This window comes from Tinamus guttatus, unplaced genomic scaffold, assembly GCF_059628265.1.
Source record: "Tinamus guttatus ecotype Peru unplaced genomic scaffold, ASM5962826v1 Tinamus_guttatus_pri_ptg000345l, whole genome shotgun sequence".
NCBI classification, from domain to species: Eukaryota; Metazoa; Chordata; class Aves; order Tinamiformes; family Tinamidae; genus Tinamus; species Tinamus guttatus.
Genome location: NW_028288879.1, coordinates 129,256 through 146,313, shown reverse-complemented (window position 1 = coordinate 146,313; position 17,058 = coordinate 129,256). Strand labels below are relative to the sequence as shown.

The following is a 17,058-nucleotide window of genomic DNA, read 5'->3' as shown; positions in this document are numbered from 1 at the left end:
CTTTCACTGAAGTGCTTTGTAACACTAGAAATCTCATTGGAGTCATTTAGCTGACTTAGAACTATAATAACTTGCTATAATCAAGACAGAACTTGGGATTACAAGGCTAGTACAACTAGCCTGGACCGTAACCAAGCATTAAGTCCCACTTTTAAAAAGTGTTTGGATGTTTTGGGATAAAAATTACAGTTCGATATTGTCTATTGTCAAGTACCAGGTCTCCTTGAGAGCAGTTCCTAAGGACAGAGAACCGAAATATCACCCCACTCAAACATAATTTTGCTCTTATTCCAAATTTCCAAACACTGTGCAGCAGAGTGACAGTTGTATTACTAATTATAAAATGACTTTGTACCAATAAAATGAACATTCTAAATTAAAATACTTCATATGTTTTTACAGAGTATTTTAAGGTCAACAATAATCAAAAACAAAGAAGAAAAAAATCTCCCTGTTTACACACCCTGTTAGCAGGCCAAACACAACTGAGTTAAGAGGACAACAACAATCATGTTTTGAGTTTTATGCTTTAAACAACAGTTTCACATGGACTTTTGCTGATCGTTAGGAAAAACACTGCCATTTAAACTTCTCTTCAGCACTGCATTTGAACATGAGCCATTTTTCCCCTGCCAAGGAAAGCCATTTTTCCACTACCTCAAGGACTTAGTACTGAAGTAGACAGACCACCATCGTCGGCTCAAGATGCTGTATCTGCTAAAGACTTAAAATGAGTAAAACAAGACAAAGCAAATAAAGCCACTCGATGCTGAAGACTGCTTTGAGCTACTTTGAGATAAATTCTGTCCAACGCACCAGCCTTGCACACTTTGCTGACTTGCATTTAAAATTCAACCTTAAACCTGTCATCATAGAAGATACTCCAATTTACCCAAACGAAATTCAAAACAAAATCATTCCATACAGCCTCAGTGCAGGCTATTCTATTCAGGAGCTATATTACTTAAATGATTTATTTCAGCAAGCTATTGCTTTAACTAATTTTTAAATTGCATTTTGAACAATGATATCAAATAGGTGGAGGAACAGCACAGTATACCTTCCCTCTTCTACACTCCAGATAACACCACTGATTCATCACACAATTCAAGGAGCTATTTTGGCAAAATGAATTAGAGACAGTCTATAGATAAAAACCCGGAAATGCCAAGTAAAAAGTCTGGAATTACACTGCATTTTTTTAATAGTCCGTCACAAACACAAATGACCTTATTTGCAGTACCGAAAAAAACTGAAGATCAGAACTGAAGAAAAGTTTCTCAGGAAAGGGCAGATGTACTTCTGCTGCAGATGTCACATGCATCTTCAGGGATAATTAATCTATTAACAAAGCCTTCAGCCTGTATCCCTGGTTTTACACTATTTAGTGGACATGTTAAACTACTCAGAGCAGGATAAGCTCATAAGTTCATACTAGTTTTGAATTCAGGAATGGATTTTCAAGAAAAAAAAAGTTAAGGAAATGATGTATTTCACACAAGCTCAGCTTTGCTTTTACATGGAAATTCAACTCATTTTGCTAACTGCTGATCCTTGAACACAATTAGATGTTTCTGATCACAAATGGGAAAATGAAGAAGTCTAGTAATTACAGTAAAAAAAAAAAAAAAAAAAAGGAAAGTGTCTACTAGCTACCTCAATCTGTGTCTTCTGTCTCAAAAAACAATTTCTTGCAGTTGAAACAGGAAGCATATCCTCAAGACTGGTCTTTGATTTTCATCGCATAGCGGAAAATGACTCAAAAGAACAGATCTCTAATAGCAAAAAAAATTATCTATGACACGCTTCACAACAGAAACCTCTATGTTGTTAGCAGACATAACCTTTTTCTGCCTGTGAATGCGATGCCCACTGTAAAGCAGCATCCTGAAAGACTGCACATTTTTTTTTCAGAAGACTATAGCTGGCAATTCTGGAAACAATACTCAGTTCTCCAGCTTTTGGGAGTGGGAGGCGAGGAGAGACAAAGGGATGGTGAGGCATAGGGACAAGTTTAATCCTGTAACAGAGTAGACATTTTATTTTATATTCTAACTTAAAATAAATGAAACCATCTGTTAAAAAAGGTTAAAGAAATGCTCAAGGTTTCCTTTCACTCTGAAAACAATTAAGCAACAACTAATTGAACTGTACACCATGCTCTTTCAAAGCTTACCATCACTCTGTTGTAGTCTGTCATCAACAAGACCACCAGCACTGTGGAAACGGCTCCACGAGCCTAAGGCTTTAGCACTTTGGGAAGAAACACTACTGCAATGCATTTCTTTGCACCACACACACACACCATTTATGACCTGATATGGTATTTTTCAGTATAAGATTTTAAACAACATGCAGCATGGGCTAAATGGAGTGACAGAAAGAAGGTGATAAATGAAAGGGAAGACAAGTATCACACAGAGCAGCCAAAGCAATGTCTAATGCCCTGTTGCCACAGCTATTTGAGAAAGTGCTGTGGTACCTTGACTTGCTTGTAGTTTTAGGGTGGTTTTTTTAGTTACATTGTTGTGGAAGGAAAACACAAGCACTCCAAGTTGGAAAGAAGAACTACATGGACAAAATAAAAAAACTGAATAATAAAATAAAAATAAAAAATAAAAAAAACAGAAACACTTTCTTTTGTGCATTTCCACCAAACACTTTATTTTGAGGAGCCAGTCTATTAACTTCAGACTTCTTACACCTGAGGACAGCTGTTCTACATATTATTATTCAACAAGAAGCGCAATGAGCACACTGAACAAATACTTCGAAGAACTGCATTCCAATCTTATTTAGAACAGTACAAAGAGCCTGAAAAGGCAACACAGTTTAAGGACACTGAAATTCAGCCTTTGTAGAACCACTACTACCTTGAGTCTGCAGCCATCTGAATTGACTAAAACAAAGTAATATCTTACTCAGCATGAGCAAAACGAATATCTGTGTGCATGGCACAGAATAGGAATAAGCAACAATAAAGTGAGCTGAACATACCAATGCTTCTCTAATTCACACGTAGGCATGAACATACTACAACAGCAAATCAGCTTTTAACTTTTTTTTTTTCCATTTCGCTGATGGCAGTGGCTACGGGAGGTTTGAAATGCGCTACAGACAAGTTGTGGACAGCTCAAACTGGTTGCACCCTGCAGTTTAAGTTACAATTTTCTTGCCAATATGCGTGCTATACTTGCTGCATCCATGGTGTATTTCTAGACAAAAAACAGTGCTACATCTACAGAAGCAAAAAAGAACCACCCTTTTACTGTCAAGAAAACCTTCCCTTCTTTTTCCTTCCTCCATGTGTCCATAGCCTCAAGAGGCAGTAAGAAATGCAATGAGTTAAATGCATCTAGAGATTACTCAGTTCTTGAAAATGAGGTTAAACTGTGCTTTTTGTTAGTTTGATTAAGACAAAATACATACTGTTTTTTTCCCCCCACAGCAATGATCTTACAGCTCATGAAAATTAACACATTCTAGATATTCGTTCATGACCACATAATATGCATAACACCGAAAAGTAATTTCACAACAGGAGTCTGTGATATTTTCCAGACTGAAATCTAGACCTTTAAGTTTGTTAAAGTTATCTAAGCAGAGTAGTCAAAACTATTTTCCCTGCCTGTGATGCAAAAAATGTGAAGTTTAATACAGCTGTCCTTAAATTACAAGTGTATAAATATATGAAACAAACAAAAAAAAACTTTTAAATATCTTGTATTTCTAGGCTTAAATAATTTTTAAAAAACACAAAATATAATTAAAGTGCAACAATACAAATGCTAAGATAGAAAAGCAATGAAGTTACAAAATACAAAAAACTCCAGCAGGGTGAGAAAAAATTTTAAAGAAAATATATTCCCAAATTTATAACAATCTGAGTGTATATGAAAGATATAGACACATGAAAACAAAACACAAAATAACCTGAAAGAGCTCTGAGAAGAGACAAAAAGGAAGGCTTACAGCAGGCAATCCACAGAAAATTAAGATGGCATGGTTTAAAAAATTTCTCAGCCTAGGAAATAGAGTTGTTTCTGAAAGTACTGAATAACGGGCCAGTTTCAGTATAGCATTTCGGTACGTGCTCAAGGGCAAGCACATCCTGGAGTGCTCCCCTGGGTCAGAATTACAAGGCCTAGCACCTAACTAAAGCACATATTCTATAACCTATGTATTTTCTTCCAACTCTTCTGCTATGGAGTATGTTAGCTATTTGAAAAAGAAAGAAATTTAAAAAAAAAAAAAAAGAAAAACACAAGCAAAAAAGCTTGTCCTCATGATACACCTGAAATTAGAAGCAGCGCTTTTTCTTCACCACACATTTTTATTTTATAGATAAGACATTCGACTGTTCCTGTTTAAGGCCTCCTGCACTGCCTGTCATGAATTTCATGAAACTCATTAAAAAGCCAGATACCTACAGTTATTTTTCGAGGTTATGCAGGTAAATATAAACATACAGCCTAAATCTGGATTCCCTTTAGACAGTACAAATATTCAGATATTTTTGGAAGCAGGACTATTACACATGAAAGGACAGAGAGGTCTTCGGTAACCACAAAAGGACATGGGAAATGATTTAGGAGGTCACTAGACCCCAGAAATCATTCAGTGGCTTCCGTTTAGTTTTCTTGAATTGTATTTTCTTGTTTATTCATTGGGTAATATCAGCAAATAAACTAGACTTTTTTTCCTGAGCCTTAATTAATAAAAAGTAATCAAAAAGGGAGACTATTTTGCAGCAGATGACACACAAATATTTTACTGTTAGAAGTCTCTCTTTCCCGTCCAATGAAAAGTTTCAAAAATATCCAGGTGAACATGTCAAAAATACAGCTTGGATTTACCCTCTCAAAGAATCAAAATATATTTTGAATCATTTAGCAGCTCTGTTAACAGCAAGCATTAAAGATCAATGTTTTTACAAGTTTTATTAAAACTTTGCTCTACTTTAAACAATAAACAATTTTAAAGCCTGGGAAGAATCAAAGTGTGCTTGCACAATTGCAGAAAGTCTGGGATGAGGTCAGAGAAGTTCACAAATCCGTATGCCATGTTCCCAGATTAGACCACTAAGTTCTAGACCCCAGTTATATCATGCCAGTTTTTCCTCAGTTGGTTATTTTGTACTTGTTAATTCACTGCTTATAAGATTACAAGTTTCAATACTCTTGAAAAGCATGTTCAAGACTGTAGAGAACCACAATGCAAAAAAAAAAGAGGGAAAAAAATGCAACTCTCAGAAAACATCTGGGTTTTATCAATCTACTGAATATAGAGAATTCTGCCTTCCCCTAACAGTATTTCCTCTCTATCCTCTGAAAAACACACTGAAAGACCAGCAGTACCCCAGAGCTACTTCTCTCAGTTAGAATGGAATTAAGCTCTTCAGTTTCAATGCAACTCTAGCAATCTACAGCAGACCAAACTGAAAATCAGGATATTTTCCATATATCCACCACACTGAGTCATTTACCTAATGGGCACTGATGAGGGAAGAACAGAGAAATTTATTAAGATATGTTTTTACCTGAGAACAGTCAGCCTTGGCTACTTCTGTAATGGCACTGAGCACACCATGAAGACTGTCTCCATTTTCTTGGACCAGGAGATAAGCCAGCAGAAGGAAAACATGACTAGGTACTTGAGTTGTAATAGGTAGCAATGATTTCACTGAAAACAACCAGGCAGTAATCGCAGACTTCTGTTTCATGAGTTCCATGATCTTCCAGGTGGTATACAATGAACTGTAAGTACTGGTTATTGGGAAGACGAGTTTGCTGGACATCTGCAAACATGCAAAACACATACACACCGAAAAATAGTCAAGTATGCACAGTACTGTGAAAGAACAACAACAAAAAACATAGCTAATACAGTTTTATCATCCAAATCTTTCACTGAGGGTCCCAACTCAGTAACTGTAAAGAATAAACTGAAACCACAATATATTTCCTAGCAATCTTCTCTGTGATGATTAAGTGTTGCTAATTTCCCACTCAGGAGTTCTTCCTTTACTTGGCACCCATCATTCCTGTTCCTCCAGATAATTAAATACTGCTTCCTCACTAAAATGGAAACAATAAAACAGGAATACATTAATAACCTCTATTCTGACAATGGCACGTACATCATTAAGCTACTGGTTTCTCAAGCATATTTTGAGGAAATTCCCTTAACTTAGTACTCTGTAAACACCATGGCTTAAGTTAGACAAAGGTGAATGAACAGCAACTGTTTCACTTGTCATAACTCGGTGTTCCACAGATGCACTTATAGAAGATCAGGTATGGAAGCAGGAAAGAAGTAACATACCAATGAAGTCACAGTTTCTTTTACTCTTCCTCTGTTAGGTCTTATATACATATAAATACATATATATATATATATATATATATATATATATATAAATCTTCTTTAAACAAACATGTAAGTTCTGACTTTTTTTGCAAAAACAACAAAAACTCATCCAAAAGCAATCACTTTGCTCTGTCCTACTAATTTTTTGTTTCCTCAGAAAATGTATTTCTTTCAGAAATGACTTTCCATTATCAAGATTATAACCAGCAGATCGAGAAAGCATTTGAAAAAAAAAAAAAAAAAAAAAATAGAGAGATCTCCAGCTGAAAAGTAGAAGTGCAAATCAGAATTCATCAGCTGCAGGACTCATTCACCTTTGATTTACAAGGGAAAATAAATACCCTCAGTGAGTGACAATAGCTGTTCTGCATAATACTGCACAGTTCCACTTTAATCACGCTGTTCAGGGCAGTGTAACTACATACTAACTAATGGGATGTATAATATCCTTGTACTTTAAATGATCTTTCTAAAATAGTATTTTACTTACAGTAACAGTGTTGGAATAAGCTAATTTTAAGTGAAAAACCCAGTGACCTACACTGCCATCTCTCTCACTGGCACCAAAATCCGCGCTCAGGTACAAATCTGTGAAACTGCCATGCATTGATAAAATTTTAAGTTGTATCTAAGGACATATTGTAGCCTAAGAAAAGCTTCACTACCTAAACAGGCTATACAGTTTAGTATCTTATAGCTTGCCTGACTGCAAGATTTTACAATCCGAAATCAAGTTTAAATATTTACAGTATTTTTTTTTTCAATGCATAGAGGAAATAAATATATATATATATATATATATATATATATATATATATATATAAAATAAATAAATATATAAGATATATATACATATATATAAATTGCTAAAGCTAAAAATTTTGATAACTCCCCCATTTCTTGTTGCTTCCCCAAAGGCTGTCCCACACAGTCACACTCCTTCCATTTTGTTTTTAAAAATGCATGAAAGTAAACTATCACAGTGTTTTCCACTTTAGCACTACACGTCATTCCAGCCTTCTTGGTAGAAAACCTCAAGCTAACAGCACAGAAAAATATATACGAAATCCTCTATTGGCAAAGTAGCTGCTCAGGTTAGCCATATCCTAAACATTTTTGAAAACCTTGAGAGTATAGGCGGGACAATTCCCCACCACCATCACCCATCAAAGAAGCTCCTGAAAATAATACACTGCAACTCAGGTGTGTTTGCTCTTGGGTCAGTACAAATGGACTGAACTCATAGGGGCAATAAATGGAAATTCTACCTTTTTTTTTTTTTTTTTTTTTTTTTTTTAAATCTCTCAAGCAAGAACCAAAGTCCATCACATACTTTCTGCCAAGAATAACCTGGCAAAATGAGCCTCTGTCTCTCCATTCTCATTGCCCCACATATATTTTACCAAAGATCTATCACACCACTTGCTGCAAACTTAACAGACTACTGATGAACCAGAACTGGTCATCTTGTTAAAAAATCATTACTGAAAACAAAAGTTTTTACAGCCGCCAAGTGGTTAGCAGAAACTTTCACTTTAGTATGTTTTCTGCGTTATATGTATTTCTGACCGCTTCCATAAAATCTATTAAACAAACAAGCTCACATGCACTTAATCTTTCCCAGTCAGCTAGGCACAATGCATTGAAACTGCTGAATGCTTCCTACAGGGAAAAAGAAAAAACAAAATTTACCAATTCCTTTTTATCCTTTACACCCTCTTGCTGCAACATTTCCAAAAGATTTACAGCCAACTGCTGCCTGGTTGTGCCAGAATCTCTCTCCGATAGGCAGTCCCCAACTGCTGTAGAAGATAAGATCTGTAACACAGGCATCACCAAAATGATGGCTGTGGTTGGGATGTTCTGGGTTTCTGAACAGGAAAGGAGCTTGTAGGCTATTCAAGAAAGGAAAAGAAAAAAAAAAAAAAGATTGGTTTGGAAAAAGAAACCATCGGTTGTAATTTTAAGCATGAAACAAACATTTCTAGGAAACATTCTGATCAAGCAAGGTAACAGTCCCAAGAAATACAGTAAGCACATACTAGAGCTAAAATGCAAAACATCTTTTGATAAAACTCCAAGCCTAGAGGCACACACATTTCTGACCTTTAAACCACAGCATCTGACATCAAGAAATGAACTATTTGAATTTAGCACTCACTTTATTGAAATGACTCCAACACATTAACCAAAATCATTAGTTGAAATTCAGAAAACATTGCCAAGACTGCCAGGCCATAGCTCTTAATATCTGTCAAAAGAAACAGTTCAGGAGGCATGGACCTGAGGTGAGAATAGCTTATTTTTGATGTAAAAATGAAACATACATAACCTGCAGGATTGCAAGAAGCAATCAGTAACAACCATATAGAAAATCAGCACAGCAGGAAAACTTACCCTTATTACTATTATATTAGATGTTCGCTTTTTTCTATAAGCAGAAAGAAACAAAGTCTTAAGAGTGAGGATTGTTCTTTTTCACGAAAGACCTTACCTAGACTCAAGATGGGCTTCTGCTGACCTGTGGATGTCTGCAGCAGTAGTAGTGCTAAACCAATTACATACTGCTCCACTGGAAAATCCTGCAGAGGAAGAAAGAAGAGGTTCAAGTCTTCTTTATATTTCAGTAGAGAAAACACTACAGACTGGCAGCAACCTACACCCTGTAAGGTGCTGCTTCATGTGTCATAGTGAATACACACACAGTAACACAATGCATGCAACAAAGAATACAACTACAGTAACAGAGGTGGTCTTCTAATTGAGAAACTACAACATTCTAATTTGTTACTTTGTTCAAACAACTTTGGCCCAGTTTAATTTCCATAGTAAAAGACTAACTGATAAATACAGAATAAGTTCATTACAGTTTCTGCTATTTGAAGACTTTCAAAGAAAGAAAGAAAAAAAAAAAACTGAAAATTTCAAAACTATGGTCACTTCCATACCACATACTGATGCCTTGAAACCTTAACATGATGTTCTTTCCACTAAATATTATTTTTTTTAATTTGCCATGAAATCCTACCTCTTTTAAGAGCTCAAAGTGGTCATCTATTAAGGAGATCACAGATGAACATTCTCCTGTTAAATTTAAACACACTTCACAGAAGCATAACAGCTGTAGACAGAATTGGGATAACTGGACTTTCCAAAACACAGGATAGCACAGTAGGCTTAGGAATAGCTCTTGCAGAAAAAACAAGGCTTCTGTAACTTCTACCAAGTCCTTAAGCTGTAAAAGTAAAAAAGTAGTTAAAGAATTACTGTTTCGGTTTTTATCTCTCATTTCTTATCTGTGCAGAAGAATTATCTCAAATTTAAGTTTAGTTTATTTAGCTATACAATATTTCCATTACTAATATTAATAAGACCTTAAAGAAACATCTAGATGCCAAATCACTGAATCTCTTATCAATACATAAACTGCCATTTAATGTTCTGAAGTAAAATTAGACACATGTGATAAAAAAAAAAATCTTTTTATCCTAATGGCTTAATTAAAAGTTTAAGAAAGTAACAAATTTCCAGGAAAAAAAAATGTGGAAATGCTAATGAGGGGTAAAAGTAATGCTTAAAAGTAATTTTATAACTCTTCTCTTATACTGTTTTAAAAAGTTGAAAGCTTGTTCATATATGCAGGACACACTGTTAAACTAAAATGCAGGAAGATTTAAGCCAGTCTGTAATCATTCCTGCAATGAAAAACCCAACATGCACTTGTCACTAATGAAGAATAGATCTGAATCTTGAGAAATGTGTATTATTTTGTATTGAAATGTTGCCCATGGAAGACATACTCACTGGTAAAATTTCCATGGAGGAAAAAGGTTTCAGCACCTTCAAGCCTATCCAGCTTTTTATGGTCAATAAAAAGTACCATATATCATAGTACAATCAATAAAAAAAACCCATAACACTCCACATTTGAGTGAGTTTGTATTAATGGAAAATTGCCATTTTACACATTTTACAAAGGAAGGAAAAAGACGAGAGAATAACAAAGCTTGACCAAAGTTATAGTATCAGAGTAGAGAAATGAAACCAGACTCCTATCCAAAGGAGGATAAAAAAGACTAAGCTCCGTGCTCCCAGCAAATAGCACTGCACAACTTGAAAGTACATTCAAAATCTTCAGCATATTCTAAAAGAATTACACTTCACCTTCAGATGCATTAACCGCAGTAGCAGTCAGGGAGACTGGATTTATGCAGTACACAAGCGCTCCTCATATAGCTCGTTTCATTTCTAACATTACCCATGTCAAATTAAAAAATGTGTGCTTTTTTTGTCTAAAGACCATGACTTAACAACATACCATCTCTCACATATATTTTCCATATGCTTACAGAGATTATTAATGGCAAATAATTACTGAAAACATGCATGTATTTCAATTTACATTTAACTGACATATTTGAGCACTTTAGAGGTTTTATCTTTCCCCAGGAAGAAACAGTGTATTAGTATTATGTAATAACAAAAAAAACAAGTCTGCCAGGAATGGAAGAGAGCACTGTGCTGTCTCTTAAAGAGCAGCAGTGATACTATCATTGGTTTAAGAAGCAATATAAAAGATGAGATCAGGCTGCAACTCACCTGGAGGTGTGGAACCAAGTCACAAAGAAGTAAAACAATCTGTGATTCCAACACAGAGGGTGCTTCCTTGTTCTTTGGACCACGTGGCTTAAGCAAGACCTTCAGTAGGCCCATTCTCAGCTCTGCATATTCACGTAACTGTGATGGTTCACAATACAGGTATCTTATAAATGGAGCCATTACACCAACACATGCACTCTGTGCCCTGAAAAAGTGAACAAGTAAGCAGGAAAACCAAACAATGCGAGATTCTCTCTATCCAGAATAATTTACATGATGCAAAGACTTACAGTTATTAAAAAAAACCTATGAGATTACTAAATCTCACAGAAAAGACTAGTTTGACTTATTACCACCTAGCAGTATCATGAGACATTACAAAACAACCACACAGCTAAGAGCATTGGCAAAAGACACAGATTACAATGACCTTCTATATTTTATTCTTTTTCTTTTCATCAGTTCAAGAAAGTCACTTTGCCTACTGAACTCTGTAAGAGGACACTGTACCATTGCACCATCAATTTTTGGACAACAATATTCAGAATTGCCGTTTTCATATTAAAAAAAAATTCCTTGCCAATTTTTGCCCATTGGGCTCAAAGAGCCGAATGAAGGACCTGTGAAACAAGAACTACTTTAAACGGTTTTTGGAAAACAAATCATCACAGAACAGTTATTTTTACTTGACTTGATTAGGAAGTCTGACTGTTCTTGACATTAAGAAAAGCAATCACATAAAGCTAGTGGTCAATATCTGAAAAAATATATTTAGAATCAAAATTGGAAATCTGTTTGCAACAAAGTACAGCCCTCCTGCAAAGCTTAAATGAAAAAAAAAAAAAAAGTCAGCAACACAGCTACAGCAACATTTTTCAAACCAGACTTCTTTTAACAGAAACGTTTACACAAAAAGAAAGCAAGAAAGTTTAAGATTTTATTTTTAACTCTTTCAGCAAGAGTAACTGTTGCTTAAATTCAAAACAAGCCATCAGCAAGAACAACAACAAGAAAACCTTCACCCCCTCAGTCAGGTATCTGACAAGACTCTTCAGTAGTCCTGGATTTAGCAGCTGAGTAGAGGAACAAGTTATTTTTGCTTGAAATTTTTTACATTGATAATATGCCCTTGGCCCACAAAAAAAAAAAAAAAAAAAAAAGAGAAACAGAGATGAAAAAACAATCTTGTTTTATCTATTTACGTGGAGCAACGATATAAAATTCAATTTTACTGTTATATTACTCTGTCAGATTGCATAGTCTTCCAGAAAACAGGAAAAAAAAACAGTTCATTTTTATCTGAAATGCAAAACATGGTTGTAAAAAAAAATATTAAAAGATTAGATTCTAAGACTGCTACAAAACTTGATATCTCGCAAAAACTTGGTATCTTGGTAGCTTTATTGAACAAGTTCCTTAGAGATAAGCATGCATGAATGTTGAAGCTGTTGATAAATTGGATACTTTAGAATAAATAAATAAATAAAAAGAACCACAGAACAAATGAGTTGGAGAGCACCTCTGGAATTAACCCCACCACCAAGGCTCAAAGCAAGGTCTGTTAAAGTGGGGGTGCAGTCCGGTTTTCCGTATCTTCAGAGACTCTACCACCTCTTTGGACAACCTCTTCCAGTGTCCAATCACGCTCACAATAAAAAAGTGTTTTTTTGTATTCGGATGGAATTTTCTCTGTTAGTTTTTGCCTGCTGTTTCTTGGCCTGTCATCAGGCGCCAATGCAAAGAGCCTGACTCCATCCTCACCCCGTCCATTAGGTGCTTGCAAACGTGGATAAGCTTCCTCATGCCCAGGCAGCCGCTCAGTGTGTGCACAGATCAGAGAAGCACCTCAGCACGCCCAACTCCCCAAAGGACACGAGATCTCCCCTTATGTCCCACGAGTGCTTCCTTTTTTACATACATATGCTAGGGATGAATGTTTTGTTGATTAAGCAGTCCATTTTGTTCTTATCACCTTAGACCCTTCGACTGTAACTTCATCCACCACTTCCTCATTGTTCATTTTGTTACTCCTGTGTGGTTCACAGTTTATAGTTCTCCTCATAGTATGTTGGTCAGCATGTTGACAAAGGTATTTCTACCATATATATTTTTTCTAAACATCAGAAAAAATCTTCACTTCTAAAGATATTATCCTTAAAAAAAAAAAAGACAAACAGATCTCATCTTCTGTTTTCAGTATCATCTTCCACTTTGTACAAGTGAGTTGTACCTGTGTACCTGCTTAGAAGTCTTCTCTTTAACCAAGAAGCCAAAATTAGACAAATAAGGTTACTTTTTTTTACATCTGCAAAAACCTACATACATAGGTGGTGGGATTAATAGGCTATTTTTTCATTAATAATTCAGTACTACAATATCTGAAATATAATGGAGATCAATTTTCCAACTTAACTAGGTTTCTGTTTTTAAGTTCTAACAAGGCAAAGGGCATTCACAAGAAAATTTAATCCTTTCAAAAAAAATTTTTAAAGCACAATTTTCTACAATTTCCCAAAAGAAAATAACATAGAAAAGATAAAGAACAAACTATAGAAAAATATTTTTTACAGTTCTTAAAAAATGTATCCTAGTGTTTTATTGTGATTCCATTTTTAGCACATGAATTGTGTAATCAAGTTTTAAAATGATTTTTCTCCAAAAGTATAGTTCTTACTGTTCACATACATTTCTCTATCACAGCAGCTGCTCTCAAGAACAAATCACATAGATAAGATTTAATTATCTCTACTTGCTGCTTTTTGTAGAATTGTCTGTTTATTTACCTGTCTGGACACTGCTGGAAAAATACTGTTATCTGCTGCAGGACAATTGGCCAGCAATCAGGTCTGTTTTCAAGCACACTGATTAATGGATGAGGAGTGTTCCTGAAAAAGAGGGAAAAAGCAGCTGGATCTGTAATGTAGGGAGTGTGCAACTAGCCAGAAATAAAAGCCGCTGTAAAAATGGTCAAATTAACCCCTGCCATTATTACTACTTTGCAAAAACTGTTATATGATAAAAAGACAACGTGTTACAGGATCCTGGGAAAATAAAGTGCATGCAGAAGTCTGAGTCCACACTTTTTATTTTTTTTAAAAAAAAGCATAAGTATGATCTGATTTGATGTCATTTGATGTTGACAGCTACAGTGGGATGGTCATTTTTACAATTCAGGTCTTCATTCAAATGGGGAAAACAGACATATGAATGTTCAGATTCAGGAATGAAAATCTGTATGAAGAGGTGAGCAGAGCCCCCACATATACCTGACTTTCATAGCTACACTAAACTGCACATTTGTAGTTGAAAAAGTCTTCTTGAGTAGGCTTACTAATCCCAGTTTTAAGTCCATTCTTCATATTTAAAGATTCATGAAAGGTTATTTGAAGCAAATAGTATAGATACAAGAAATATAGCGGATGATAAATCTATCACATATTTGACAACAAGCATCAGAGATAGGGTACAAATTCAACAGACTACATCCTGATAGCTGAATGAAACAGATCAGCCAGCAAGACAAGTTATCAAAGTGACCCCACCACAGTTAAGCTAGTGTCCTACCTGGACTGAGAAGCCATAGGTACTTCATCAAGACACAATGATCCATTTAAACTACAGTATATCTATCTTTTCCCAGGCAAATAAGAAAAATTCAGATTTGAACAAAGCCTAACATTAAAAACTGTAGGGGAAAAGGGAGCTAATTAATTAGACTTTACATAATCATCATGCCATAAGTCCAGATGGTACCTACGGAATCATGTCAATCAAATGCCATCTTTCAGCCAAGTAGAAGTACCCAACCCTGGAGCTAGCCACAGCGAAGCTTCTCAGACATACCATTTTACTTTCATGCACATGAACTGTTTCACTCAAAAAATAGCAGGCGTGGAAGACTGCAAGTGAAGAAGCTGTTAGTTTTGATGCAAAATTTGATAATTATAATCACTGTGATTGACATGTTAAATGGCCTTTAAGAAAGGATTTATAATGTTGTTGTTCGTCATCTTAAAAAAACTGTTAGGACAAGAAAGCCTAAGAGCTGAGGCATCCATTATAAAAGACAAACACAAACATACATTTAGACATGCTCATATATAATACTACTGTGCCAAGTCACAAGCAGCATTAGGAGCAGAACTAAGCAATTCCAGTTTCAGGTGATGTGAATGAGATCTGCAGGAGTCCCACATCTTCAAAAAAATAAATACAGACAAATATCAGACTAATAGTTCTTTATATCTATTAGAGTGTTGTTGAATTACATAGTGTAATGGTGCCTTAAGGTTTCTCTTCAGCGAGCTAGAAAGGCCATACTCCTCTGTCATAAACAGGATCCATTAACAATATGCTATATCCCATATTTTTTCAGAAAAAAAAAGAAGTTATCTAATAGACACATACATGCTTTCATTTTGATTTCAGAGTGCTGGTAGTAGGCAAATAAGACAAGAGATGCAGCCCTTCAGCATTTTTAGGCAACAAAAAACATGCATGGGGAGTCACTACAAATAATGTAAAATATAAAATCCTTAAAACAAGTGTTAATAGCTTTCAGCAAAAATGTACAGCCGAAGTTGTTGATAATGCTGAAAATGTATTTCATATTATCTAGATAATTCATCTATTCATGAAGAAAACTGCTATACATACTTCCTGTTACAATTACCCTTCCATTCACGAAGTTTCGGGAGAGATATGATAAAATTAAGGTCAAAACGGAAACAGTGAAAAATAATTACTTTTTTTCCCCATCACAAATATGTTTAGTAGTTAGAATTCTAGACTTTACCTCTTCATTCATAATACATGCATTCTCAGGGCAAGGGAATACCTGGCTGAAATCTGAAATTCATGTTATCTGCATTATGTTCCCCAAAATTGTTCAAACGCCAAGAAAAATAAGTCTACTGTGAAATACATCAAATACATAACAAAGTCACTTCATCATCACCTATGTTACTGGTAGAAGCTGGCATAACAACATAGAAGACAGTTCTAAGGAAAATGCCATTCCCTGCACAAGAAGAATTGTGATGGGGAAATTTCTCCATTTGTCAGTGCTTTAACAGAAAAGTAACTGTATTCTGCAATCCACCTGGACTGCTAATGATGGCATGGCTGAGCATAAACTTCCCACTTCCCTGCTCTCCTGCTCAATTCAACTCGAGTTTAGGTTAATGGACAGGTATGTTAATACACATATAAAACAAGCAGACCTTTATGCCAGGTAAGACACATGACAAAGGCACAGGGAGCACCCATTTTTAGCAGATAGTAAGACCAACCTTAGGCTATTTCTGTCTCTGCTACAGCTGCTCCCTGCCTCAGAACAAGACAGCAACTTAATCCATATGTGAATTTAAAAACTACATCACTCATTTTACAAATCTTAAAAATCTGCAGATTTGTTTTAATATTTTACCATCTTCGGAAAATTAGCAATGTATTAGCATTATCTGCTGCCATTTAAACTTTCTTGGCAAACTCTGGGTATACTTTTGAGTTTTAGTAGCATATAGGTTCTAAAGTGTCTGTATATGAGAGAGCCTAACAAGTTTTCTTGTTCTGGTTTTACTGTACTCCTGAGAGTTTCATGCTAGAGCTAGGAAACTCTCCAGAACAAACAGTGATGGCCATGAAAGCCAAGGTTGATTCATGGTTTCTGTAGAGCTTTCTAGAATCATCAGGATGTCCCTTTATAAAGGCTGCTATTGTATGACAGTGCTCTACATTAGTAGCTCTGGATACATTCTGAAATAATTTTTACACAAACACCTCTATAACAGAAAAATCATTCAGGAACCTTACTCAGACAGCAGAAATAAAGCAGAAAAAAAAAAAGATGCAGAGGAAAGTAGTCTATAGCTTATTAAAAATAAAAGTATAATTAAAAAGACTATCATCATATCATCCAACTACTACACAGGAACAAGTCCCCAAATTTGTTTTTCTCTCCCATACACACAAGCTTCCTGTTGCTGTATTCCCTTTTGAGTTTCAAGTGGCAATCTTATAAAAGTCCTCAAAAACTTCCAGTAAAAATACACCATTATAAATTATTTAGGAGTATCCTTAAAGAGATGA

The 17,058-nt window shown here is 35.3% G+C and overlaps 1 protein-coding gene across 1 annotated transcript in view; it reads right to left on the bottom strand.

Moving 5' to 3' along the window:
• The window catches only part of FOCAD (focadhesin), an 89,199-nt gene that overhangs the window by 64,444 nt on the left and 7,697 nt on the right, over nucleotides 1-17,058 (bottom strand). The window contains exons 5-10 of the mRNA XM_010226159.2: nucleotides 13,752-13,853; nucleotides 10,969-11,173; nucleotides 9,398-9,604; nucleotides 8,864-8,951; nucleotides 8,062-8,264; nucleotides 5,540-5,797 (exon numbers count right to left, since the gene is read on the bottom strand). Of these exons, the coding sequence (XP_010224461.2) occupies nucleotides 5,540-5,797; nucleotides 8,062-8,264; nucleotides 8,864-8,951; nucleotides 9,398-9,604; nucleotides 10,969-11,173; nucleotides 13,752-13,853 (1,063 nt within the window). The remainder of the gene's footprint in view (nucleotides 1-5,539; nucleotides 5,798-8,061; nucleotides 8,265-8,863; nucleotides 8,952-9,397; nucleotides 9,605-10,968; nucleotides 11,174-13,751; nucleotides 13,854-17,058) is intronic.